Source organism: Podarcis liolepis (assembly GCF_965112155.1).
Source record: "Podarcis liolepis genome assembly, chromosome: 14".
NCBI classification, from domain to species: domain Eukaryota; kingdom Metazoa; phylum Chordata; class Lepidosauria; order Squamata; family Lacertidae; genus Podarcis; species Podarcis liolepis.
In genome coordinates, this window is record NC_139569.1 from 26,619,261 (window position 1) to 26,643,496 (window position 24,236).

Sequence of the window (24,236 nt, forward strand, 5' to 3'; positions counted from 1 at the left end):
ATACAGCTGTTCTGAAGTTGGCGCTGAGGTCAGGACTTTTTTCTGTCGTTGGGGCAGGAAAAACATCTGAAGCACTACAAGGTTCAGCATAATTCTGCTTCTCCCCAGTTCCATCCACATCTCAGCATTGTTTTGAGCTTATGCTAGAAGAGTTCTGCTGGTGCTGCAGGTGTGTTGGTGTTATCTCCAGTCCAACAGACACTATCTTCAAGTTATGCTAGGACAGTGGGGCTTCCACTATACTGTACCTTATAGCTCCCATTTGGCCTAACTTGATTATAGGATTGTGCTGCAAGTGTGTTTTATGGATTCACCCCACCCTTATATTTCAGTTCAACTACTTTTGACTGTTGGAGGTACTTACAGTACACAAAATTAACATGGCTTTTTTTTCACTTGTTTACTAAATATGAACCAATAAACATGCCAGGTCATATCTCAAGTGATTTAGGGGAGTGGGAAAATTTGAAATTTCATGGAAAACATCCCACAAGACTAGAACCAATTAAACTGATTGACAGTAGGGCCTGGATAGATGAAAGCAGTACCTCCTCTCACAACACATAATTAATCCACAGATTTTGCTGCCTCGAGATGTAGCAATGACAAATTCATGGCAGAGAGGCCACTGGTATCTCCATGTTCAAGAGGCAAGGGGTCCACATAGCTGTGGGAACGGTCTCTTTCCTTCATGCCTGGACTTGTGGGCTCCCCAGGAACATCTGTTTGGCAGTGGCTTCTGCTGGAGACGCGGGTGGCGCTGTGGGTAAAACCTCAGCGCCTAGGACTTGCTGATCGTATGGTCGGCAGTTCGAATCCCCGCGGCGGGGTGAGCTCCCGTCGTTCGGTCCCAGCTCCTGCCCACCTAGCAGTTCGAAAACACTCTTAAGTGCAAGTAGATAAATAGGGACCGCTTTCTAGCGGGAAGGTAACGGCGTTTCCGTGCGCTGCGCTGGTGCTGGCTCGCCAGCTGCAGCTTCGTCATGCTGGCCACGTGACCCGGAAGTGTCTTCGGACGGCGCCGGCTCACGGCCTCTAGAGCGAGATGAGCACGCAACCCCAGAGTTGGACACGACTGGCCCGTACGGACAGGGGTACCTTTCTGCTGGAGACAGGATGATGAACAAGATGAATCCTTGGTCTAATCCAACAAGGCTTTCCTGAGGTTCAAAATTCCTCCAGGGACACAGATTTCACAATCTGGGGCATAGTTCTGCAACCCCAATAGACCACAACCTGCTCACACTCTATTGTGCAAGCACTAAAGAACTATGCTCAAACAACAGAAGCACAATGACCAACAACCATGAACTGTAGGAGAGCTTCTGTCTTGGGTTGTTAAAAACTTTTTTGAACATTTCTGATGAAACTTTTTTTGCTTGTTCCACATCATCCCAAGTTGGATTTTATTATCAAACTTTTTCAAAATGAAGGGAAGTTCACATGCAACGGGCAGCCAGTCGGAGATGATCTTGAGACCAAAATGTGAGATCAGAATACTTCTGGAGCTTATGTGTCTAAATATTGGTCAGTGGTTGCAGACCACAGAATGGCAGGCAAAAAGATGATACTAGAAAAAGGAACAGGTGTGACAGGGGGATTAACTCAAAAGGCTGATAAGAAGCAGAGGTGGGAATAATACTCAGCATCCAAAGAACAGAGTGCATATGTGACAGCAAGCTTGAAAACATCCATATTTTAGTTTTTGAGAACAAGAAAGCAGCAGAGTAAGTTTAGTGAACAAAGACCTCTGCAAGGGAAACATTGTTCTCCCATAGGCTCGCTTCTTTTAATTTCAGTGCTGTTACCCAGGAACACACAGAAGCCAAAGTGCCTTTAATCTCAAGGGCTGTAAGAAGATCCACAGAACAGCTGGCACACTGGATCCTGGGAGGGGAATAGCTCCCATGGAAACACTCCCCCCCCACACACTGCAGACATGGCTAAGGAACTGAGGGGGGGGGTTGTATAGCAGTTCTCAACATTTTTCAGCTGGACAGGCAGGGGGAAGGGATAGGAAGGAAAACCTCAGAGCAAAACAGCTACAAAGCTGATGGGACTGAGAAGACCTAGTGTCTATGCAACATGAAGGAAATTACACCAAAGTACGCATCTGTGAAGATAACAGAAAGACAGAAAATGTGTCTGAGGCAGGAATACTGTAAAATATTTGAGTACATGCACAGGCAACACAAGACAGAGAGCGAAACAGGAAAGATAAAATTAGAACAAGCTAGCATTCTTCCTTCTGTAATTCTAGCACTCCCTCCTTCCTTCCTTCCTTCCTTCCGTCCTTTTCATTCCTGCATTTGATCACTTGGGATAGCCACCAAAACTGCAGACCAGACCTTCACTGACAGGTCCAATATTACCGGTATCTTCTTGGATACACTGAAAGCATTTTAAATGTTTTGCTGGGAAACCAACTACAATATCACATGCTTGTGTGTTTCTGCTCCAAAAGCTAAGTCAGTGGAATTCTATGAGACAGTTTCACATCCTGAATTCTTGATTACGGTTCCCCACCTTTAACTGATGCTTGAAGCTGCAGCTGTAGCTGCTTTGAGGACCAAGAGAAAGTGAAACTCCTGCCTGGGAGAACCTAGCATAATGGTATCAAGGCAAGAAACAGTGACTGTCAACCCTTTCCATACATAGGCCATTCTTGCTACACTGAGCACTTCCAGGTTGGCCTCAGAGCCAGAGCTTGCCCACTGTCTCCTGACTGGCCTCCCTCTGCCACCTAGCCATGCCATAGTAATTGGCTGGACCAGCACCAGCAACTTCTTATATGCTGATTAAAGGTGGTCAGGAGAGGGGGGTGGGAGGAAGGAAGAAGGCTTACTTCCTCTGATGGGAAAGGGCCGGAGGAGGTGTTGAAGGAAATTAGCTAGTGAGATAAAATGTTGTTACAAAATTACATATTACTGATGATGATGATAACTGGGAATAGAAAGGAAGGGGATAAGAGAGGAAGAATGTAGGAGAAGGAATGTTAGAGTGAATGTAACAGGGCTAGAGAGGAGAAATTAAAAATGGCACTTTTTGTGGGGGAGAGGAAGGAATAAGGTTCAAGTTGAGTGTGGCAGGAGAATGGAAGATAAAATTACAGGAGAAGAGTAAAAATACTCCGAGAGGCATGTGAGGGCAGAAGGAGAAAGGAAAGGGAAAGGGAAAGGGAAAGGGAAAGGGAAAGAAAGGTATTCTGCATTTAAGAGCCTCTAGATTAGCATATTCTGCCTAAAAAACAAAGAGAAGACCTCACAATCTCATCAGAGCAGATGTCTGTACTTAGCTTAAGGAAAACTGAGCTGTGGAACTCCTTGCCATGAGGAAATGTCAGTGGCATAGAATCTAGCAATTTCCAAATATGGATTAGCTATCAGAAAATGTCTGCAACTGCTATTCCAAACTCAGCTTCCACCTCCTACCACTTTGTGACTGGTGGGTCTCAGTAATTTTCAGATGTCTCAAGTGGGCTCTGGGGGTAGAAAGTTTGAGAACTCATGCTCTGCAGGTATACTCAAAAGTTTAATTGGGCTCCATGGAACGGCCTGCCTCAGGAGGTGGTAGATTCTCCTTCCTTGGAGGTTTTTAAGCAGAAGCTGGATGGCCACCTATCATGTATGCTTTAGTTGAGATTCCTGTATTACCAGGGTGGGTGGGTGTGGACTAGATGACCCTCGGGATCTCTTCCAACTCTACAATTCTATTATTCCTCCTGGAACTTCATTCTCCACACCACCCAAGTATATGAAGCTGCCATATACTGAGAGAACATTGGTCCATCTAGCTCACTACTTTCTACACTGGTAGGCAGCAACTTCCCAGGCTTTCATGCAGGGTTTTCTCGTAGCTCTATCTGGAGATGCTGGGGACTGCACCTGGGACCTTCTGCATGCAAAACAGTTGTTATACAGTAAGCTACAGCCTTTCACTATAGTGAGCCGGGTAACTGGTTCATGTAGTTCAGTATTTACAATGACTTGCAGTTCTCAAAGTTTCAGATGGTCTTTTCCTGGCCCTATCTGGAGGTGCTGGGGATTGAACCTGAGGCCTTCTGCATGCAATCCAGATGCTCTGCCACTGAAGCATGGGCCTTCCCCACCACAGTTCAAGAACCACTGCCCTACAACTTAGCCCTGAACAATCTCTCTCTCCTTTTTTCTGGTTAACCTTAAATTCTACACCAAGAAAACTTTGTAGCACCCCAAACAGGAAAAAAACAACATTTCAAAAGTCTCCAGTGAACTTTCAACATCTTTTCTAATTAGACACACTCCAATTATAAAGTTTCTCCTGCAAGAATAAAGGAAACCTTTAAAAGGAGATAAAGGTATGTTCATGCTTTTAGAAAAGTGATGCACCATTTTAGACAACTGGGTCCCTTCCGACTCTACAGTTCTATGATTCTAAGCATTTCTCATAGGAACGTCACCTTCCAATGACATGAAAAGCTATTAAACAGCAAGCTATTCCACACAGTAGACCATCTCTGAGCTCCATAAGGAAAAGGCACTGACCTCTTGAGGCCGACCCGTGGTACTCTCTGAGAGCCTCAGTTTCATAAGGGAGTAATGATTACTGAGATAATGTATGTTGGGGGTGGGGAACCTGTGACCCTCCAGATATTGTTGCAGCTCCCATCAGCTCTAGCTGGCAGGGACAAATATGATGGGAGTTGGGAGTACAGAGCTGGGAGAGCACTGCTGCACTTAGGTCTTGTTTGCGGGCTTTCCAGAGGCATCTGGATGGCCACTGTGAGAACAAGGTGCTCAACTAGATGGATCATTGGCTTGATCCAGCAGCCAGGCTCTTCTTATGTTCTTAACACCAGAACATCCACAGGTTCCCCACCCTTGATACATGCAAAGTGCTTTAGTAACAGTTCCATACAAGTATGACGATTATTAACCAAAACAGTAACGTACTCTATATGGGGAAATGAAATCCTTGCTTTAGAGGTATACATTATCTAATAACTTATCTAATACCATAGGTATTACTACCTTCCTATGAAACACCCTCCCTTGTTAGAGTTTTCCTCTCACGCTATGTCAGGAAGGAGGCACCATCTTCACCAGGCAGTCATTTTACAGTCACAGCCAGTTGCAAATGTAGCTTAAAGAGTTACAGACACCATTCCAAAAGCAGATCGGAAGTCTAAGGTTGCATTGATTAAAAGGTGAATCTTTGATTTTCTGCCAGGACAGAGTTGCTTTGAAACAGTCCTTGGAAGATGGCAAGCAAGCAACCTTTTCTGTGCTGCCTGCTGCAATCCATCTGGGGTGCCCCACACAGTGCATACCTGATACTTAAGTGCCAATAACACTTTAGAATTTAGATGTGAGTTTTTGTTGTTCACACTGTTTAGCCTATACTGCAAGGACCATACCCTCCATTCAAGGAGACAACTGTAGCATTTCTGAGATAAACATTTTATGTTGCCAGTGGATTTTTTTGGGGGGGGGGCAGCAGCGGCAGGGGGGAATCATCATTGGAGAGGTCCATCAACAGAATCATCTGCTGCTTTCCCACCACTCGTTTCCTCAAAGTATCTAGATAGTACTAAATTCTTCAGATAGTTCTGGAAGTGGGAGAGGAAGGGACATGGACAGGGCTGAGGAAGGTGCCCAAGAGCACAGACCAGCCCACTCTGCAAGAGCAGCTTCTATGGGCAACACCTCTGAGTATGTTTAAGAACCATCTCAATGATACAGACCTCTGCAGGGCAGTCAAGGAGAGAGAAAGCAAAGATGCTGCACAGAATGACTCCCATTGAACAGCGCAGATCCCAACACATGCGAGTCCACAGAATCAGTCAAGGAAAAACACATTCTCATCTGTTAGAGTTAACGGAAGGCACAGGGGTTGGGCAGACAAAGAGCAAAGTCCCCCCTTCCTTTGCAGCCACCGCTCCAGGAAAGCTGCTTCCTAGCTCTTTGGCAAGGCCAACCAACAGCAGGCAGAGAAGCTTCAGGCACTATCCGCAGGCTGCAGTTTGAGGCGGCGCGCTTTCCAAGAGAGCGAACCCCGCTACTACTGAGCCTCCGCCAACATGCAAGGGACCAGGTCCGTCCCCCTCCAGTTTCTTCCCGTCCCCTCCAATCCTATCCGGAGGATTGTTAAAGGGAAAGTTCACCGCGGCCAGGCACAGAATGGGAAAGTCCAGCCGGCACTTCCCTCTCCAGGGGCGGTTCGAGAACGAGGGCCTCGTCCCCCTATGGCCAAGCACAGCAGAGACGGCAACAGGTAACCCACCGGCTGCCTCCTCCTGCAAGCCGACCAACCGAAGAGGGGTCCACTCCATCAGCTCCACGCCGGCACCTCCCGAGACTCCCCTCCCGCGGTTGCCGCTGCCTGCTTCCCCCCCTCCTCCCCGGATCGGCTCCCTGCAGAGCAAAACTTTGTGTTGTAAAGCAGCAAGAAGAGGGGAAAGTTGCAAGCGAGCAACAAGGATGTGGGGGAGGCTCCTCGAGGGTTAGCCCCCACGTGCTGCGAGCCCCAGCAAGACAAGAAGCGCCGCAGTCCAAGCCCAGTTGTGCGTCCTCCTCTCCCTCCTCCCCCTTCTTTCTATCCTTCCTTCTTTCCCTCCCTCCTTCTCCAGACGCCATCACTCTTTTCTCTCTCTCCCTGCTCTGGCATTAGAGCGCCGGGATGGATAGAGGCGGCAGCGGTTGGGGCAGCCCACCGGGCCTCCCGCGGGGCTTTCGGCGCCCGCCTCCTCTCCGGCCCGGGAAGAGAGGGCTTGGCTCAGCTGGCTGGGGCTGAGGCGAACTCACCCTGGGACTCCCGAAGAGGCTTGGCAAGGGGGGCGGGTAACGGGCAGGCAGGCAAGGGAGGCCGCTTCACCTCTCCTTCTGGGGCAGATCCTCGTCTGGGTGCTGCCGGCTCCTCGCTTGCTCGCAGTTCCCTTTCTCTTTTCTCTCTCTCGCTCTCTAGCAGGAAGGAAGAAGGGAATGAGGCAGGGCTGACGTGAAGGGATGCAAAACAGCCCCTCCTAACCCAGCTCTGAGAAAAAGGGAGAGAGAAAAAGAAAGGCGCAGAGGAGGGAGAGCGAGAGCAGCAGCAGCAGCAGCAGCCCCTTTTATCTCGCTTTTGTTTTCGCACTTCCTCTCTCTCCGGCCCTGGCCAAGTTTCCTTTTCTCTCCCTCCTCCCCACAGAGCTTCTCCCTCTCTTTCTCTGCCCTCCTTTCCCAGCACCACAGAATCCCCCCCCCCCAATCTCCCACCCTAGTCTCTCTAAGCGAGGTGTGCAAGTGCACCCAGCCAGGCCTTTGCACAGGTGAGGAGGGGCGGCCCAAAAGGGCTCCTCTAATTGTCTCTAATAGCCTTCCATGTCTGGGGTTAGGTGGGACTTCTAATGGGTTCTGTGTGTGAGGCAGCCAGAGACAAGCCTTTGCCTCTTGACCCCGCTTGGTTATCACTGTCAATAGATGACCCTGCAAGTTCTGTTTACTAGAAAAGAAAAAACTACCCTCCATTCATGCTTTTCTCATTTATAGTTTTATAAACCTCTACACTGAAGTGCTCCAAACGCAGGGCCATCAGATGGCCCTTGTGCTCCCCCAGCAGCTGCTAGGCCACAGCTACTGCCAAGCATAACACAGTCACGCTCCTCCTCTGGTGAACCAGCAGCAGAGTCAACAGCAACACTGAATAGACACACCCACCACAGCGGGCCTGGCAATTCTGCCACCAACCACAAAGATTATGCTCACCAACAACACATCTTCAGCCGGCAAGGAAGGCTCCTAGCACTGCATAGCAATATTCAGGTGACCTTGTGGGGCAACCCAACCCTGGCCATGCTACCAGAACAAGCTATATTGTCTTTCCCTGCACAAGCCAGCCAGGTACTTGTGGATAAGAAGAAGCCTGTGCAAAGAGCCCTCTGCCCCATGCAGGATTTAAGCCCTGCTGGCAAAACAATGCTTCCTCTGCAGCAGCCATGCACAAAGTGTTTGGAACCAGCCTTTTGCAGGGGATAAGGGATACCACACAAAAAGGGGGAATAATGGAACTGACAGTGGTAAGACTATGGTTGGCACCGCCCACCTTGTGTGGGGATTAGTAGCAACATAATAAAAAGGATACAGGACCCAGACGTTAGGGAGATCTAAAAGCTCCTATTTTGAAGGCCCTGGTGGGAAGAATAGTTTTAGGTGAGAAAAGGATGGCACAGCAAGACTGCAGGCCTTGCCCCTTGTTCCAGGCAGCCGGACACAGAAGAAAGTGCCATGATGGAGCAATTGTATTAATTTCCTAGGGTATCCCCCTCTTTTCTTCTCCTTCAGACCCATAGACTAGCTTTCCATGTAGCCATAGCTAAGCTGGAAAAAGCAGAGACTGAGCACACATGAGATCCTGAGTTCAAACCCTGGCTATGGACTCCCACGGAAAATAGCTGCAAAAAACACTTGATCTGGATCAAGGCAGCCTAATAGCTTGTGTAATTGGCCTATGACCTAATAATCACATTCAGGTTTAGGATGCTTTCATTTTGTGTAGCCCCCTTAATCTCAAGCAGCCACACAGCTTCATTTTTATTTCCAGTGTCTGCTGGTTGTTATCCCAGGTCAGCTGCATACCCAACCTGCTGCTCCCACTCTCCACTTCATGCAGTCCCAAGTTTTAGATTGATCATCACACCAGCAGTAATGAGGGATGGAGGATGCAGAGATCTGCACTGCAGCAAGGGAGGTGGAACAGGGGGAGGAGGACCAGAGTGGCAGCCATCTGAGGCTCCCTATTGACGTTAATGTGGGTGCCACTTTCCCCTGCTGGCAGAATGTTGCCCTCTGGTAGTGCAAGGGGCTTTACAAGTGATTCCTTGCCATCCAGTGGGCATAACTCGACAAAGGAATTGTAGTTGTGATTGTGGAGCTAATGGGCTCTTAAGCGTTTGCCAACATAGTACCCTCTAGGTGTTTTGGACTTGCTGGGCACCAGGTTGGCAAAGACTGCCTTAATGAAATCCTCAAACTGCACGCCACTTCCCTCAATTTTAGTCAAACATTTGCCCCCACCATGACTTTTTAAGAACATTACATTAAGGGGGCTGCTGCCACGGAAAGTAAGGGGTGACCCCTCTGGTTGCAATTCCCATTTTCCCAATATTCTTTTTTTTAGATGCAGTGGCACCAAGGATGGACATAAGAGCAACATGATCCTTGCTTCTAGGCTTTTCCCACATCTTACCACTCAATTCACTTTTCTACTGCTACAGGACTCTGGGGCAATGTCCTTGGAGTGGTCCACAATGACCCCAGAACATCTAGTTGGCCACTGTGAGAACAGGATACTAGACCAGATGGACCATCAGCTCACCAGCAGGCTCTGCTTAGGTTCCTGGGGAGGGATGACCCTCCTTATTTTCCTTCTGCCAGCAGGCGAAGACTGTTTTGTTCAAACAGGCCTTTGGAAACTTTTTTTTTAAAGGAAAGAGCTTTTAACAGTGTACAGTATTTTTGTTTTTCATATTGTTTTAATTCTATTAAGAGTTTAACTGCTTTTTAAAAACTGCCTTTTGTATATTTTTAGCGTTTTGTATCTAATCTGTGTCGTTTTGATTTGTGGAAGCCGCCTTGAATCCCAATTTGGGGAAGAGGTGAGATATAAATAAATTGTGCATAATAATAACAGTATTAATAGTAGAGCTCGGGGGTGGGGGGTGCCGAAAGGATCCTTATGTGGCTGTTCTGTGCTCTGCACGGCACCTCTGCACCTGCCACCCTGCCAGGTTTTAAAGGCTCCTGAAGCACTTCCTTCCCCTTCCTCTCTGCTCACTCTCACTATGGAGGCCAGAGAGCTTGAAGCAAAAAGCCGCTGGCAGTGCTGAGCCTCCTGGCTATACAGAGCCACTTTCTGAGTCCTCTCAGCCCCTTGCTCTTCTCACCTGCGGCCACAGGGCCTCGATTACCAAAAAGGCAAGAGAGAAGGGGGGGCCCTTCCCACGGCCCACCTGGGGCGCTTCAGCCTTACAAGGAGAGGCACAGGCAGCCAGCCTCAACGGGGTGCCTCAGGCAGCTGCTTTCAGCTGCGTGCTTTGAAACGTCCCTTGAGCTGGCTTCCCTCGCAGGGGCGTTGTGGGTGCCTCGCCTCACGGGAAACACGCGTAGCTGAAAGTGCGCAAGTGCGTAGTCGCCCCTGTCTTCCTCCCCCCTTTTCTTTCCCGCCATTTTCCTCCTCTCGCGTGCAGGGGGCGGGGCTTCGTCCATCCGTCCTCCCTCTTAATCACCCAATCAATGCCTTCACCGGCCGAACCGCGGACCAATGCCTGGCTCGGAATCGGCCAACCCCGCGGCGAAGGCGACTCGCCTCTATCCTTCCACTCTCCCTCCCGCAGCTACACTCGGAGCCCTGACGCAGCTCAAGTGGCGACCACAGTTCTGTCCTTGGCGGTGGTTCCCCCCCCTTTGCCGCTACTGCGCAGGTGCAGGGAGGGTGTGGGCGGAGCCGCTGTCTCCCGTAGCCCCACCTCCCCCGGCCCTGCTGCGTTCGCCGCCATCATGAGCCGCATTTACGACCAGGGCGCCCTGAGCACCAAGGCTGTGCACACGGAGCGCCTGCGCGGCCGCTGGGACCCCGCCTCCTGGCAGCGGTAGGCGGTGGGCCGCTTCAGCGGGGAGGGGCCTCTGAGCATGTGCAGAGTGCGCAGAGACGCTTCCCGCCCTTGCAGGCTGAGGGGGTGCAGCGTCGAGGGGTCGGGTTTGATGCGGTCGCCCAGGGACATTTGTGTGGAGGGAAAAGAGCTGAGCACCAAGAATGAATCCTTGAGGGGCCCCTTAAGAGCGAGAGAAATGAATGAATCCCCCACCCATTGAATATTGGACAATTAGGAAGTTGGACCACCCAAGAACAGAATCATGGAGACCTATGGGGTCCTTTAATGCTATTCTCACAACAGCCCTGTAAGGTAGGTCAGGCAGAGAGGGAATGGCATAGATGGAGAAGTGAAAAAAATAAGTTTCCCCTCTATGGCATCAAAATTCCCTGATACGGTATATCCCCAGGGGATTGTGGGGCGATTGACATAAACTCTTCACTTGGGGTTCTTCCCCTGTGTCTTAACTTTTCTCCCCTGCAGTGGTGACGGTGTGATTGTGGAGGGGCAGCTCTTGGACGTGTCCCGCCATCTCATCTTGGATGATGCTGACAAAAAGGTGAGGCTTCTAATGAGAGCAGAAGAGCGATCCTGCTGGATTGGACCAGCACTCAGCTTCCTGTTCCCCTGCAGGTGCCTCTGAGAAGCCCCATAAGTGCAGGGCAGGAAAGCCATAGCCTGTTCTGAAGCTCTGGTGCTGGAAGTCTGACACAGCCATCAAGACAAAAAGCTATTGATAGCGTTATCCTCCATGAATTAGTTCTCACTTGTTCACAGCATTACACTGGGAGGTAGTTTGCATTGAAGCGGTTCGTGTGACCCTCTCCTTGCCATCTGCACCACTCAGAATGCTGCCTTTGCTGTGGGAAATGAAGGGATGTGTCTGCACCACAAATACAATAATCCCACCTGCGGATCCTGGTGTGGGAGTAAAAGATACATAACCTCCTTTGCCATAACAAAAAAATATCAGTTCTCACAATTCCTGGCAGGTCGAGGTTGTGTGCCTTGAATTGGAGAGATAATGGGGTCCTGCTAAGTAGCAGTTTTAGACGGGATGAGGGCAATGAACAGCAGTTTGGGAGAGCTGGCTTTGGCTTTGCTTCTAGATGGCCAGGTGGCACCAGTGGCCAGGAGTGGTTTCTTTTACTAGCTGTGTCTTAAATGCCAGCTGTGCTCTTTTATTAAGAAACCAAGGCTGGTTTTGTCACCTCCAAACTACACTACAGTGGTACCTCAGTTTAAGAACAGCCCTGTTTACGAACTATTCGGTATAAGAACTCCGTAAAATCACAAGTAGTGTTCCGGTTAGGAAACTTTACCTCGGTCTACAAACAGAAGCCAAACGGTGGAAGAGCACTGGTGGTGGGAGGCCTCATTAGGGAAAGAGCGCCTCGGTTTAAAAACAGCTTTGGTTTAAGAACGGACTTCCGGAACGGATTAAGTTCATAAACCAAGGCACCACTGTACTGTAGTGTGCTGTATGTGGGGATGCCCTTGAAGACCCTTCAGAAGCTTCAGAATGCAGATGCTATGGTTTTGATGGGGCCAGTCATTCTGATCAAATTAACTTAAGTCTCATTCCATCTACATTTATTGCCACTTGCTTCCATGTTTCCGAGCACAATTCAAAGTGTTGGTGCTGACCTTTAAGCCCTAAATGGCCTCTACCCAGTATACCTGAAGTAGCGTCTCCACCCCCATCATTCAGCCCGGACACTGAGGTCCAGCTCCGAGGGCCTTCTGGCAGTTCCTCACTGTGAGAAGTAAGGCTACAGGGAACCAGGCAGAGGGCCTTCTCTGTAATGGTGCCTGCCCTGTGGAACACCCTCCCATCAGATGTCAAGGAACTAAACAACTAGCTGACGTTTAGAGGACATCTGAAGGCAGCCCTGTTTAGGGAAGTTTTTACGGTAATGTTTGATGTTTTATCATTTTTTAATATTCTGTTGAGAGCTGCCCAGAGTGGCTGGGGAAACCCAGCCAGATGGGCAGGGTATAAATAAAAATTATCATCATCATCATCAAACCCTAAAGCACCCAGGACTGGAATATCTCAAGAAATGCCTCCCTGTATGCAAGTCTGTCTGAGAACTTTATTCCTCTGCTGGGACTCTGCTTTGGGAGCCCCATCGTCTTCAGAAATAAAGCCAGTATGTACCTTGTGGTTGTGGCACCCAGATTTGGAACAACTTCCCTGCAGAAATTCCTTGGCCTGACTAGATTGCTTCCCATCACTTTTAGAAGGGCAGTAAAGGCAGCGTTGCTTCAGTGGACTTTTTCCAAAAAAGATGGTTTTGTTGCTGCTGCTTTCATTAGATTTGGCTATTAATGCATATTATTTTTATTTTAGGCTGCCTTGAATATTTCATAGTGCACATTTTGATGATAATATTGAATAACCTGCAGATCCAAGGGTTTTTTTTTTTTGGGGGGGGGGAGATTAGGAACTGGAGTCTGTCCTCAAAACAGGAGAGGCCCTTGGGTCCTAAGCCTCCTGCCCTGCCCCACCCTGAGAGGATGAGCAGGTGATCCTCCTTGCTGGTGGACTGGATTATTTGCCAGATGGGGAGAGAAGGGAGGGGACTGACACAATCTGAAGGTTGTGTCATGTAGCCAGATTGCATTGCTGACGTTTCTCCTTGGATATTTGTTTGTTACCTTGACATCCTGCCTTTCCATCAAAAGGTAACTAACAGTACTTCGTCCAAGGTAATTAACAGTAATAAAATCCGCAATAAAAAAGGATCAGTCTATAGACAACATGGCAATAAAACTGGATAAAAGCATATAGAAAAAGGCAGTTAATTGAAAGAATAGTTAACTTAGAAGTACATATTTAAACACAGCAACAGAGCCAAACAAACCAGCCTAGTGAGCCAAACACCTGTTTGAATGAAGATGGTTTATCCTGGCTAAATGGAGTCCGTCCTCAGGGGGACTATATGGCCTTCCCCCTGCCTCTGGATGCAGTCTCTGGGGAAACTCTTTTCTCGAGTTCCCAGCAGTGTGCATCAGATGTTGGCTGGACAGATAGAAAGGGCTCTCTTGAAGACCGCAATACCAGATCAGGGCTGTGCAGTAGAGTGCCCTTCAGGGAGTCTATCCCTGAGCCTTTTAGGGATTTATAAGTCACAATTGGCACATTGAATTGTGCTGGAAATGGTCTGGGAGGCAATGGTAGCTGCTGTCACCTTAGAGTCCCAGGCCTTCTCTCACCCCCTGTCAAGGTCCAGGGGGCAATTGCCAGAAGCAATTCCTGAACAATCTTTGAGGGACGGCTCCATGTAGAGTCACCCATGTAGCAGTCACCCAAACAAGATGTAACAAAGGCATGTTTCACCAGGGCCAGAGCTGACACCTCCATGCACCAACCTCAGCTGAGTAAAAAACACACCTGGGGATCTAGAAAAGAATCTAGGGAGCAGCCCCTAAGCAAGGAACCCCATGGTTTTTCAGTGGAAGTGCAGCCTCATGCAAAACCAACTCTCCTGATCTGACTTTCAGTTTTGCAGGAGCAGCTCTGCCTTGTCTGGTTCAAGTTCCAGCTCGCTCACCCTCATCCAGTATGACACTGATACCCTGCATATTGTTCTAGAGGAAGAAATATAGAGTAATTCATTCTTGCTAGTTGTGAGTGTGATTTTTTTTGCGCAACCCACTGTAATTTTTGCATTGGTTCTGTGACTGTTGGAAACTAGAAATGAGCAGTTTTCGTTTTTGTGTCTGTCTACTTCATGATGATTGTTGACAATGGCTGGTGCTGGGGATTGTCAACACTGGCTGGTGAACGCCAACATGCTCCAGTTTTTTTACATCCACAGTAATACAGAGTTGCAAATGTAGTGGCAATAGCACTGGCAGGTGGTAACAACAGTCAAAAGTGATGGTGTGTTCTGAAGACTCAGAGTGAGCAGATTCTCTGTCCTTCCCAAACCCCAGGAGCGCTACTTCGTGCTATACATCAGGCCAAGGCTTGTTCATCGCCGCAAATTTGACCCCAAGGGGAAGGAATTGGAGCCCAACTTCAGCGAAACTCGGAAGGTCAATACTGGCTTCCTCATGGCATCCTACAGTGAGTTTTGCCCAGAAGTCTCTCCTTGGTCTGCCTTAGCAGAGCAGAGGGTAGTGTTTCCGCAGAGCAGACTTGGGAGGTTGCCCTGTTTTCCTGGGTAGTGAACTGGGTTGTCTCAGCATGTGATCTGCCTTTCCTCGTCGCATGAATTTCTCCTGCCATGTGGGGTGGGGAGATTGAGAGCGTCTCAGCCGTGGAACAAGCTGTCCAGCATGGTTGTAGAACTGTAGCCCCAAAATATTTGGAGGGTACCAGGTTGGTGAAGGTTGCTCTAGGATCTGCTTGGGTGTAGAAGGCTTTTTTCAAGGAGGGCAGGTGTGGTCCGCAGCCTAAAACCAGGAGATGGGAGTTGATGGCTCCTGTGTGTGTGTGTGTGCCTGGGCCTTTGGGTAAGGCCCTCCCTGTACTCATCTGTCTTTTTTCCTTCTGTGTTGTGATGGACAGAGGTGGAGGCCAAGGGCAAGACCGACAGGCTGACCCCAGAAGAGCTAGAGCACCTGGTGACCAAGCCAGAGTTGGTGAAGGTGACGCAGCCCTACACACCCAACCAGGCTGTGGCCTTCTGGCTGCGTGAGAGTGAGATGGAGAAGATGGAGCTGGAGGTGGGGATGGAGATCCGCCTGAGGACTTTGGGAGATGGACCCTTTGTCTGTAAGTGCTGCAGGCAGAGCTGCTGCCCCAAATCCTCTTTTCCCCGGTCAACCCCTTTACCCATTTACCATCCCTGCTGGGCCAGCCTGGGGAATGAGCCTTCCTCGTGATAGGACCTGGATTTGCCAAAGCATCGACACTTTCTGGAAGGGGACACCCTGGTGTGACTAGACTCCTTCCTCCAGTCTATATTCCATGTAGAAACTTCTGGGACGTAGGAGGCTGCCTGCAGCTGAATCAGGCCATTGGTCCATCTAGCTCAGTACTGGCTGGCAGCAGCTCTCCACAGGGGGCTTTTGCCCAGCCCTACCTGGAGGTGCCATGGGGAATTGAACCCCCATGCCAAGCAGCTGCGCTGCCACTTAGCTCTTGCCACTTTTTTATTCTTTCCAGTCTCCTTAGCCAAGCTGGATGTGGGGACAGTGACCAAGTGCAATTTTGCTGGTGACCAGCAAGCTGGGGCCTCCTGGACAGACAACATCTTGGCTTTCAAGGATCACGGGGAGCCGTCTGATGAACCCCGAGGGCATGGGGATGGTGCGGAAGATGCCGAATGGGTATGTGGATGACCACTCCAGATTGAGCAGCCAGGGCAGGGGGTTCTCTCTGGCACGGGCTGAGACTTGGGAACTCATGGATTTGCTCCAGCCCAGGAGCCAGACTGACCCTGTTCTGGTGGGGCTGACTTCAGGGGCCTGTGCCTGGAGCCCTGGGTGGGAACAAAGCCTGTCTAGGGGTCCCTTGGAATAACTGCTGCTCTTCTCTGCAGGATGACTGAGGCAAGAAGAACTGAGAGGATGCAAATAACTCCCTGCTGCTCCTGGACTCTTCTCTATTCTTCTGTTTCCAAAGCTTCTGGGGAAGGAGGGGGACGCTTGGGGTGGGGAGGGAGTGGTGTGTGCTCTCTCAGCAGGGCTGGGATTCCTGCAGCCTTCCTGAATCTCTTTACATGATTCTTCCTGGGTGCCTGAGGGTGGCAGATCAGAAGATTTTACTTTTAAACATTACCCCAGGCTAGTTGTGGGCTCTTCTACGGCAGGCACTGCCCCAGCCCCTGGAGCAAAAGCCTCAGCCCTTCAGCAGCATACCAAAAATTACTGGTAGCAGTTTCAGGAAGACCAAAGAAAGTGATGTCCGCCAGCCACTGAGCGCCAAGCAGTGGGAGAACCACCGGGAGCAGCAGAGGTATCTTGACCAGCCACAAGTGTGGAGGACAGGTTGGTCAGTGTCTCTGGCCACAGTGCTGAAATAGGCTATTGGAACAGGGAGCTTCCATCTCTGAGTACCAAATGCTGTGGGCAAGCAGCAGGCGATGGCTGTGTCACCATAGCAGCTTGAATGGCTAGTGGTACCAACTGCAGAAGGCAGCCTGCTGGTCCGGTTCTGCTTTGTGTTCTCATTTGGTGCCACACGCCTTACCTTTCAGTGGACTGTTTCCTCCTCGGAGCAGCAGCGGGATTCACCATCATGTGCTGGTGATTTGAGGGGCAGCCTAGGTTTTAGCTTCATGGGGCTTTTATTTGGTGCTTGGACAACACCTTCCTTCCTTCTGCTTCTCTCCCGTATTCCTGCCCATGCTCAGCCCACTCTTCTTTTTTTTAAAAAAAACTTTTTTATTCACTTTTACACTGTACATTTGAATTCAAAGATTAATCATAACCATCAACATTTAGGATTCCTTGAACCCTTAGGCTTCCCTCCACTCCTCCATGGTTTCCATTATCTAACTTTTCCTGCTGCTTTCTATATTTTCTCTATTTTTCTTAAAATAGCCCATTTTTTTACCTTAGTTTTTTATACATTACACACGTTACTCAAATTCTGCCAAAGTTTTAGTTGTTTACAGTGTTGTAATTTCCCCCCATTCCTTATTAAAGTTTCTATCTTCCTGATTTTCCCAGTCATTTTCACCATTTCGGTGTAGTCCATCATCTTTATCAACCATTCATCTCTGGTTGGGACTTCATCTTCTTTCCGTCTCTGAGCCAATAGTATCCGCGCTGCTGTCATTGCATACATAAATAATCGTCCACTCTTCAGTCTGATCCTTCTGGACCAGCTGAATAGATTTGTCATATATTGTACCAAGAGATGGAACATAACCCTTATTGATGGAGGCTGACCCATTTCGTAAATAACTTTTTTGTGTGTGTGAAATCAATAAACACATTTAACAAAATACAACTTGATGGTTGTTTCATCAATACTGAAAACAGTCCATAGAGCATAATAACTTACCCATTTCACACTAGAGATTTACACGTGATTGTGGTGGTAGAGTTTGGTCATCTCTCTGTATGTTGAAAGGTGGGTGGAGGCCTTTCCTTAAGTACATAGGAACGCAGGAAACTGCCTTACATTGAGTCAAGCCCTTGGGTCCATCTAGCTCAGTTTTGGTGACACTGACTGGCAGCCACTCTCCAGGGTTTCAGGCAGGGGCATTCCCAGCCCTACCTGGAGATGCTGCCAGGGATTGAACCTGGGACCTTCTGCATTTCAAAGCAGATGTTCTACCACTGAGCTACGGCCCCTCCACCAATTCCTTCTGGATGTTTCCAAAAGATGGCTACAGGATGCGATCTTCAGCTGCTGTCTTTGGGGGCAGCAGCAGCTTGGTGGAGGAAGTCCTAAACAGTTGCCATTTGGCCTCTGGGCCTGCGCTAAGCAGGCAGGAGCTGGGAAAGGCCTGGTAGGAGAACCTCAGCTCTGCTCAATGCTCTGTATACATTCTGTAATAAAATATTTCCATTTCCCCCCAGTCTGCCTGCCTCTTTCTGTGCGGGGAGTCTGGGGAAAGTTTGTTTCCTTGGCTGTTTCTTGGGCAACTGCGACCACCCTCCACCCTGATCTAAATATATCTCCTCTGGGCCCAGAAAGACCACCAGGTGGTTGTGGGGGAGATTTCCTAGACTCTGTTGCATCAATGAGCCAAGCCACTGTAGACCCCTAATAGTGTATTGTTGTGGAAAGGTTGAATCCTTATGGCAACATAGGCTAGGCTGGGGGCTAAAAAGTCAGCATTCATTAGCTGCCCCCCCCCACCCCTTAATTTTGCCCTTCCTGGCCACAATGCCTATTTCCCCTCTGTAAGGAACAGGATGTATGCTCCTGAATGTCTGCTGCTGGGAATCGCAAATGTTGAAAACGCTGCTCTTGCACTCAGGACCAGCTTGTGGGCTTCTTCTCTTTGGGGTATCTGGTTGGCCACTATGGGGAGAGGTCGTTGCACTAGATGTGCCCCTTTTGGCCCAAACAAGCAGGTTCTTCTTAGGCTCCTTGACTGGACAGGCTTTGAGAACAACCCCCTTTTTTCTTCCTTTGCTTTACTGACCTTTTGCCAGAAGGTGGCGCCTTTAGGATAAGCTTTCAAAGCAAAGGAAGCCTTTGGAAGTGCAGCAAATTCTGCCTTGGGCATCTCTCTGCAAAGGGTGGTTGGAGTGAAGAACTTATGCCAGAGCTTCTGCCTGCATGTCTTCAGGACATGGGCAGTCAGGAGGGAGAGGAGAGGATCTCCTTGTAGTTCTCTGGGGAGATTTGTGTTTGATTGGTAAAGGCTTTCTGACCCCTTCAACCATTGCAACGTCAAAAAAGGCTCCCCCCTCCCCTCAAATGGACTGCTCCACTTAAAAGCTTAGGAGAATAAACCTCTGCCTGGTGGCTGGAAGCTGATCATATGAATGTCAGGGCAAGTGTTACTGGGATGTGTGTTGGGGGAGGGCTTAATGCCTTAGGGGGGTGTCTTTGGTTGTCATGCATTCATCTGACACCTGCAGCCAAGGGCACCTGTGGCAAGGCCTCTGACTGAACTCTAAACAAACAGGCAGGTTCTCCTGGGAGCTCAGATCCATCCCAAGCAATGCAGAGCTTTAGGGGTCAAAAATCAGCACCTGGAATTGTGCCTGGAAACAGCTGAAGCCAATTTGGATTTGTTTTGAAGCCAGTGCAATGTATTTCTAAGCAGCCAGTGGCAATAAGTAATCTGCCTGTGGTATTCTGTACCAGCTAGCCTCTTCCAAGTGGCAGCCCTGTATGCGGCAATTAAGCCTGTGTATTGGTTTGGCAGCCCTCCCCTCATAATGCCACAATCTCAAAAGCAAAGCCTTTTGGCACTTCAAAGACAAGCTATTTTATTGTCACTTGTTTATAAGGTGCTGCAAGAGACTTGTTTTTGCTGCAGCTGACAAGCAGAATGCTGTGTCAGTGCAAACTCAAGGCGGATTAAATAAGGGTTGCTTGCCACTGAGGACTAGTTCCCACATGCCTGCTCCTTGCTCCTTGGCTGTAGCCTCAAACACTGCCTGGCTTGGCTGACTCATTGCCTTCCCTGTGCCTTGGCCATGGTTCTCAGCAGGAAGAGGGTAGCCCAGATGAGGCCTCTTGAAAGTGATCTGTTGTGTCACTTGGGTGAGGCGATTTCCTTCAGCGCAGAACAGCTGTGCACAAACTTCCACAAGCATAAAATATGGGAAACTTTCTGGGAAAACCCGAAGCTGGAAGGGGACTCGTGTGTGGCCAGCTGGGGTGGAGTGTCCAGGGGGAAGGGAAAGAGTCATCCAGCCTCAGAAGAGTTAACTGTTGGCAGGTCTCTAGGGCAACCTTCTGCCCAGGCCTCTGGACCTCACTCCCCTGAGGCTGCAGAGAGACTGTTTTTGAAGCTCAAGAAAAGTATGGGGACGATGCTCTGTCCCTTGGTCTTTTAAGTCCTAAAGAGGTAAAGGAGGATGCTTGTGAGCTCTTTGAAACAAGGGACAGGAACACCATGCCCACGGGCTGTCCAGCAGGACCACCCTCCCACTTTCTCACCAGGCTTTGTCCCACCCTGAAAGATTCCCCCAACTTTGCTTGCAAAGGCAAGGAGGTGGCACATCACCTACTACAGGGGAAAAAACAATTATATAGCATGTGACACAGCATTGACACCCCATCTCTTGATCTATGAGAAAAGTAAACACAAAACAAAGTGAGCGTCCTAAATCTTTTCAAGTGGTGGGAGGCTTTAGGGTTGCCAGCACCCACCTCGGATTAGGTTTCCTAGGAATAAAGGTCACCGGAGAAGGAAGTGTCTTGGTGAGATACAGGTTTATTTACACATATGTCTATCCTGAGCATTAGATGGCAGGGCTCACAGCATTCCCTGCCCCCAACAGGTTTTGCTCCCCTGCTAGGTTACCAGGATGATCTCAAAGTCCTCACTTCGGTTTCAGCAGAGAGAGAGAGAGTCAAGCCACTGTGCCTTCCCAGTTCAAGCCAAGACTGGCCTCTGACCAGTTGCTCCCCTATGCTTAGGCTGAAGTGTCCTCCAGCCAGGTGATGGCAGAGGTGACAAGCCTGGTGGTGGTGGGGTGGGAACTGGTACAAATTACCAGGGCTGGAGATCTGGAAAGGGGATCCAGGGTCCAACTACCTTGCCTATGTTTGATGCTGGGATTTTTTTTTTTCAGCTGGAGCTCAGCTCCAACACCTCTCAGGTGGGCGCAATTGCCATTCTAACAAAGGAAAAGTTCGTGATGAGCTCCAGCACCTCTTTTTCTAGAAAAATAGCACTGGTTTTATGTAATTCTTAACGAAGCATGTATTTCATGATCGATGCATGCACAATTCTGTATAATGGCTTGCAAACTTACGTTGTGAACTAAGCACTTCTGATTCTATATGAACATTCATTGCTGTGCTTTGACAGTATGACTGCAGTCTCGTTGTATTATGCCCAGTCTCGTTAGTATGTTTTCCTTAGTGAACGCTGTGCAAATACAACAAAGTTGTTGTGTGATACACATTGTGGTGGGCTGCACATAAAAGTTAAACATTTAAAGTGTATTGCTGGTTCAGCAATGATTGTCTTGACTGCTTACTTTATTGGCATCATTAGGATCTTAATACTCCTAGCAAGTATGAATATTATTATATCTATTATTAACATAAAAATGAGAACACATTTATTGTCTATCCCATGTAAAGATTTTTAGCCAATCTGCCCTTGCTGTGGGGGTCCAAATGTTTTTGTGTTTTTTACTATGGCCTGAACCTGCTCTCTGTGGTCCTAGCGAGTGAGGGAGAATCTGCACCCTCCTTGTGGAAGCCCTGCTAGGTGGGTGTTTCTGGCAACAAAGCATCTGTACTTGGCCAGCTCTTCTGTCATGTAAAAAAGATGCTTAAGAGACTTGGCTAGTGCTGTCAGCTTTTTAACAAAGAGACTAGTCTGACCACTTCAGAACTTCCTTCTACAGAATCCTATCTGGCATATATCAAGCCACAGGCTTGGAGGGGACCCAAAAATAATATCCAGACCAACACCCAATCCTACAAGAGGGTCATATTCCTAAATAGTAACAAAACAATATTGTTTTCCGCTTGAAGACCAGCATTTCTTCTAGCATAAGCTTCCATGGACTGCAGAAGACTGAAGCTTGTGCCGTAAGAAATCTGTTGGTCTTTAAGGAGGCACAATACTTTGCTGTTTTTGCTGCTCCCATCCACCCTGTGACTGAGAAGAGAGAAGGCTCCCTTATTCCAGGCTGTGACCACCATGCTTGCCTAATTCTTCTCTGCTGCCCCTGGTAATGGTGGAACCCTTGCTGGGCATAGGGCTCCCTTCCCATCTGCCTCTCTGGGTGGGTGGGTGGGTGGATGGGTGGATGGGTGGAGGCAGTGGTTATCTTGTTTTGGCACATCGTAGACCCATCAGCTTCCCTTTCCTCAAAACCACAGTGGCACTCCTAGAACCAGCTTAGCAAGTCCGATAGCGGGACGTTCCACCCACAGGAGGTTACCCAATTTGATACTCTTTGGAAGTCGGTTTCACTTTACAAGCCATGACTTCTTCCACCTAACGAACGTTAGGATCCTTTTCTTGGTCATCTGGCACAGACCTCTCCCTTCTGCCTCAGGAAGCTGCAGGTTGGTTCATTTTGCTCATTCTTCAAGTAAATCAGAGTGGATAAATGGGATGTGAAGGGTTGTCAGGACTGGAAAATGTGAAGCTGTTGTGCTTCCTATTTTGGCCAGTTAGTATTTGGGATTATTTATTAATTTGTTTGACTCATTAGTTGCCTGTTACCCAAAGCCCTATGAGCAACTTAGAGCACATTTTAAAATGTAAACATGAATGCATTGGAGCAGCTTGCAGGATGCAGAAGCTTCTGAGTTGCTTAGGTGTGATGTGTGGGAATTGATGGTCAGCAGAGGAACAGAGGAAGCTGTCTTATACCAAGCCAGACCAATGGCTCATCCAGCTGAGTATTGTCCTTTCCTTTCCCTACTACATGGAGATGCTAAAGGGGAGTGAACCAGGGACCTCCTGCATGCAAACTCAGTAGCTATGGCCATTCTCAGCAGTTGCTTGGGCCACTCAGACTTGTGACGCCTTTGGCTGTTTACTGAGGTCGGGGTGGCATAAGTGCCCTCCTTTTGCTGCCAACTATTGTTTCCCCGTTGTATTATTTTATTTCGTTAGGCTGTGATAACAGGGCATTGATGGATGACTGGAAAAAAACTTTGAGCACTTCCTGATCTGAATCAGCCAGGGTGACAATTGAGCAATGTTCAAAGCAGAGGATAAGCCCTTTTACAGGCAGTCAACCCCCCTGGACACGTCCCAGAGTGGGGAAGAGCTGCTTTTTCTAAAACAGGATAGCCAACTGTTCTCTTGGCACATTGCAGGGTGCAGGGTCATCGGTGCTGCAAGCAGCTATGAGCAACCATCTCGGCATAGTTCAGCTGCTGTTTCCCCTGAGCCGTCTGTCCTCATGGGTTCCCGATTTGCCAGTGACCCTGAGGAAGCCCATAAAACAATTCAGCAGCAATAATCAACTGCATCACGAACATATATACTCTCCTGATGAACATCTTATCTTGCAGGCTTGGCAAGTGTTAAGTGTGGGGCAAAGGCTGCTGACTGTGGAACTTCCTCCGACAGGAGGCAGAGATGGCCACCAACTTGGATGGCTTTAGAAGACCATTAGACCAATTCACGGAGGAGAGAGCTATCTGTGGCTACTAGCCATGATGGCTATGCTCTGCCTCCACTGTTGGAGGGAGCAATGCTTCTCTGAATCCCAGTTGCTGCAGGATGTGCTTGTGCACTTCTGCTCAGTTCCTGCTTGTTGGTTTCCCACAGGCATCTGTGAGAACAGGATGCAGCGCTAGATGCAGGGCTATTAGCCTGATTCAGCAGGCTCTTCTAAGACCATTAAGGAACCTATTATTATTTTGTTTTTATGATGCATAAGAGCATAAGAAGAGCTGACTTCTGGGTCAAGTCAAAGGGGGCCAGTCTAATCCGGCATCCTGTTTTCTCAATGGCCAACCAGATGCCTCAAATAGAAGAAGCCCACAAGCAGGACCTGAGTGCAACAGGAGCAGCTCTCCTCACACGCAATTCCCAGCAACTGGTATGCAGAGGCTTCCTGCTTCTAGCCACCGTGATTAGTAGCCACTGCATTGCTTTGTCCTCCATGAATTCCTCTGATCTCATTTTAAAGCCTTCCTGGTTGGTGACCATCACTACATTTTCCGACAGGAAATTCCATAGCATCCCTATGTTGTGTGAAGAAGTCCTTCCTTTTTGTCCGTCCTGAATCAGCTTCATGATCCCAGCTTTCAGAATTCCCTGCTCACTTTCCCCCACACCACTCAGCGCCTTTCCTCATGGATAGCTCAGCAGGTTAGAGCGTGGTGCTGATAATGCCAAGGTTGCTGGTTCAATCCCCGTATGGGGCAGCTGTATTGCAGGGGGCTGGAGCCAGTGGCGTAGCGTGGGTTGTCAGCACCCGGGGCAAGGCAAGTAATTTGCGCCCCTAACCCGTGGATTTGCGCCCCCTAACCCTAACCCCCAGATGTTGCGCCCGGTGCGGCCGGCCCCCCCTGCACCCCCCACGCTACGCCACTGGCTGGAGCACATGATCC

At 49.0% G+C, this 24,236-nt stretch overlaps 3 protein-coding genes across 7 annotated transcripts in view; 2 read left to right on the plus strand and 1 right to left on the minus strand.

The window, feature by feature from the left end:
* Window positions 1–10,119, minus strand: part of ZNF710 (zinc finger protein 710) — a 22,482-nt gene extending 12,363 nt beyond the window's left edge. Inside the window, exons 1-2 of one of the 3 annotated variants that reach the window (XM_083475080.1) lie at window positions 9,965–10,119; window positions 6,783–6,938 (exon numbers count right to left, since the gene is read on the minus strand). The gene's annotated coding sequence lies outside the window, so the exon portion shown is untranslated. Of the gene's footprint in view, window positions 1–6,782; window positions 9,111–9,898 lie in introns of those variants that run through there. The other 2 variants (XM_083475079.1, XM_083475078.1) reach the window with 2 other exon arrangements.
* On the plus strand, window positions 5,962–18,090 carry ARPIN (actin related protein 2/3 complex inhibitor). Of its 2 annotated transcripts, none has more exons than XM_083475238.1 (6): window positions 5,962–6,252; window positions 11,090–11,165; window positions 14,549–14,681; window positions 15,126–15,332; window positions 15,726–15,889; window positions 16,102–18,090. In XM_083475238.1, exons 1-6 carry the CDS (start codon window positions 6,059–6,061, stop codon window positions 16,108–16,110), a joined length of 783 nt encoding a protein of 260 aa, XP_083331364.1. In that variant the 5' UTR covers window positions 5,962–6,058; the 3' UTR covers window positions 16,111–18,090. The 2 variants fall into 2 exon arrangements, with proteins under 2 accessions (XP_083331364.1, XP_083331363.1); XM_083475237.1 differs by lacking the exon at window positions 5,962–6,252 and adding an exon at window positions 10,233–10,603.
* A 3,965-nt stretch (window positions 18,091–22,055) lies between these two features.
* ANPEP (alanyl aminopeptidase, membrane) overlaps window positions 22,056–24,236 on the plus strand; it is a 30,435-nt gene continuing 28,254 nt past the window's right edge. Inside the window, exon 1 of one of the 2 annotated variants that reach the window (XM_083475025.1) lies at window positions 22,056–22,229. The gene's annotated coding sequence lies outside the window, so the exon portion shown is untranslated. Of the gene's footprint in view, window positions 22,234–24,236 lie in introns of both variants that reach the window. The other variant, XM_083475024.1, reaches the window with a different exon arrangement.

What these genes read in the sequence shown, in the direction of transcription:
- ARPIN (XM_083475237.1), top strand. Translation starts at nt 10,248, where the DNA reads ATGCCTTCACCGGCCGAACCGCGGACCAATGCCTGGCTCGGAATCGGC. An exon ending in CTTCCTCATGGCATCCTACA is followed by an intron (nt 14,682 to 15,125) that starts GTGAGTTTTGCC and finishes TGTGATGGACAG; the next exon opens with AGGTGGAGGCCAAGGGCAAG. An exon ending in GGGAGATGGACCCTTTGTCT is followed by an intron (nt 15,333 to 15,725) that starts GTAAGTGCTGCA and finishes TATTCTTTCCAG; the next exon opens with TCTCCTTAGCCAAGCTGGAT.